The following is a 2,127-nucleotide window of genomic DNA, read 5'->3' on the forward strand; positions in this document are numbered from 1 at the left end:
GCCACGTGTGAGTGCGGGCGTGCGGGGGTGTGCGCGCGTGTGCAAGGAGCGGCGCGCGTGCAAGGAGCGGCGCGGGCCCTGCGCGACCCCAGCCCCGAGCTCACCCAGGACTTCAGGAACGCGGCCCGCGCAGCCGCCTCTGCCCACGCCCGGATGCGGAGCTCCGTAGGAGTCGGGCTTTCCGCCGCTGGGGGCGACACCCGCGGGACCCCGGCTACTGGGCCGGCTCCGCTTTCTTTGCCGGAGCTGCGCTTGGGTCCACGAAGTGTCCGGCGCTCGTCGTCTGGAGCGCACGGGATCCACGGTCCTGGCATCCCCGCGTCCCTTCCCCGCGCGCACCGCGGGACCCCTTAGCAAGCCGAAAGGGCATCGTCGGGGACTCTCTGGAGTGTGGCGTAACGGCCGACTTCGGGTGGGGCTTGGTGAGACCGTTAGTGCCGAGCCGGGAGTGTCTGGAGTGACAGGGCGTGCAGCACCTGCTTTCCTCGCCGCCACCCCAAACCGAAGGTGCAGAGCCTGTGTGCGGACCTCCTTCGAAACTGCGAACTATTGTATTAAAATGCAGGTAGCTTTTGCAAAGCCCGTGCAATTTCCAAGAAGTTAAGAACTAAATCCTAGCCGGGAGCACCTTCCCCCATCCCCCAGCGCGCTCAGGAGGCTGAGGCAGGAGGATCGCAGAGTTCGAGGGCAGCCTGGGATACATAGTGGGCTTGAGGCCAGCCTGACTACATAGTGAGACCCTGTCTCCAAAAAGAAAGATTTAGAAGTCTCTGTATAAAATTGTTGTGTCCTCAGCGCCCGTGCTTGAGTGACTTGTGGTGAGGGTCAGGTCTGTGTATTTGTGTCCTTTTAGATTCTTTTTGTGGTGCCTGAGTGCAAGCGTGAGCCCGCGCGGAGGTGGGAAGGGAGCCCACTGCGCGTTACCTGTCGTCGAATCACTGGAGCCCGACCACGATGGCTCCACGGGCTCAGGGCTGACCAAGGACAGGAGGACCCTGTACATGGGCGGGGCGCAAACTGTTCCTAAGGGGAGGAAAGTCGTCTCGCCTGACCCCATGGAAGGTAAATGGCAGCTTTACCCTCCGCCCGCCTGGCCTGCGAGCTGAGCCGGAAAGGGTGCCGCCCACAGAGCGCTTAAATAAGAGCTGCGAGCGTTAGCCTGTGGCTGGATTTTCCGGACTTGTTTTTTATCCTTGTACTTTAAACTCCAGACCTTCCAGGTAGCCCTTTCTAGCAGCTGTTTCCCAGCTGAACTGTCTGGGGTGCTGCTCAACGACAGAATATCCAAGGCCAGGGGGAGAACCGAGGTGCAGTTAACACTGTAAAATCAGTGTGATAAGCTTAGGGGTCCTCAGAACCCAGAGATGGCAACGTTTTACTGGACTATTAGCATTAAACTTTGCAGTTGTGTCATTGATGAACAGTCAGTCTCGAAAATTCGTTCCACAGAACAGAAACGGACAGCTCTGCTGTTGTAATTTTCTGCCTGCAGAGTGTTCCCCGGGCTTGTGGTCAGCTCTAGATAATTGACTGCTTTCTGTTAAGCTTCTACCAAAAGATGATACAGACAGATTTGTGTAATGTGTGTGTGTGTGTGTGTGTGTGTGTGTGTGTGTGTGTTTAATCTTGTTCTTTGTTACATTGAATAGGAAACCAGCCAAGGGAGGAATAGTCGTAAAAGTCATAAAATAGCCCCAGTGCAGGATAAATGTGTCCCTTACTGTTCTTTGTTTTGACAGATCAGTGTCCATTGTTCAGGCTGGGGGCAGAGTGTCGGAACTCTCCTCTGTCTCTTCCCCTGGAGGGTCCCTTCTGCCCTGGAGGCTGTGTGTGGTTAACACCAGTTGTCTGTTCGAAATGAATTCCTGTTTTCCACTGAACTTAAGCTGGGAAATGAGGAAATGCCAGTAGAGCCGTTACATTTGCAAACTCCTGGGGCTAGAGTTGTCAGCTGATTCCTGTTTGTTACCCTATTTTGAGTCAAGGAGTATAAAGAGGAGGATACCTTGAATGAGTGTGTTTCCAGCCTTACAAATAGTACTGTGGCTCTCTAAGAACTGGCCCTGCAGAGCGCTGCCTTTGAAGCTCAGTTCTGCCCTTAGCTGTGTGCCCACCATCCCTATACCT

General features: G+C 55.2%; 1 protein-coding gene across 1 annotated transcript in view; it reads left to right on the forward strand.

Annotated features, from left to right (window-relative positions):
- Nucleotides 1-153: 153 nt before the first annotated feature.
- The window catches only part of Rnf125 (ring finger protein 125), a 66,866-nt gene continuing 64,892 nt past the window's right edge, over nucleotides 154-2,127 (forward strand). Inside the window, exons 1-2 of the mRNA XM_012514457.2 lie at nucleotides 154-267; nucleotides 465-565. Coding sequence (XP_012369911.2) covers nucleotides 154-267; nucleotides 465-565 — 215 coding nt within the window. The remainder of the gene's footprint in view (nucleotides 268-464; nucleotides 566-2,127) is intronic.

The sequence above is a fragment of the Octodon degus genome, unplaced genomic scaffold (genome assembly GCF_000260255.1).
Source record: "Octodon degus isolate 3935 unplaced genomic scaffold, OctDeg1.0 scaffold00003, whole genome shotgun sequence".
Taxonomy (NCBI): domain Eukaryota; kingdom Metazoa; phylum Chordata; class Mammalia; order Rodentia; family Octodontidae; genus Octodon; species Octodon degus.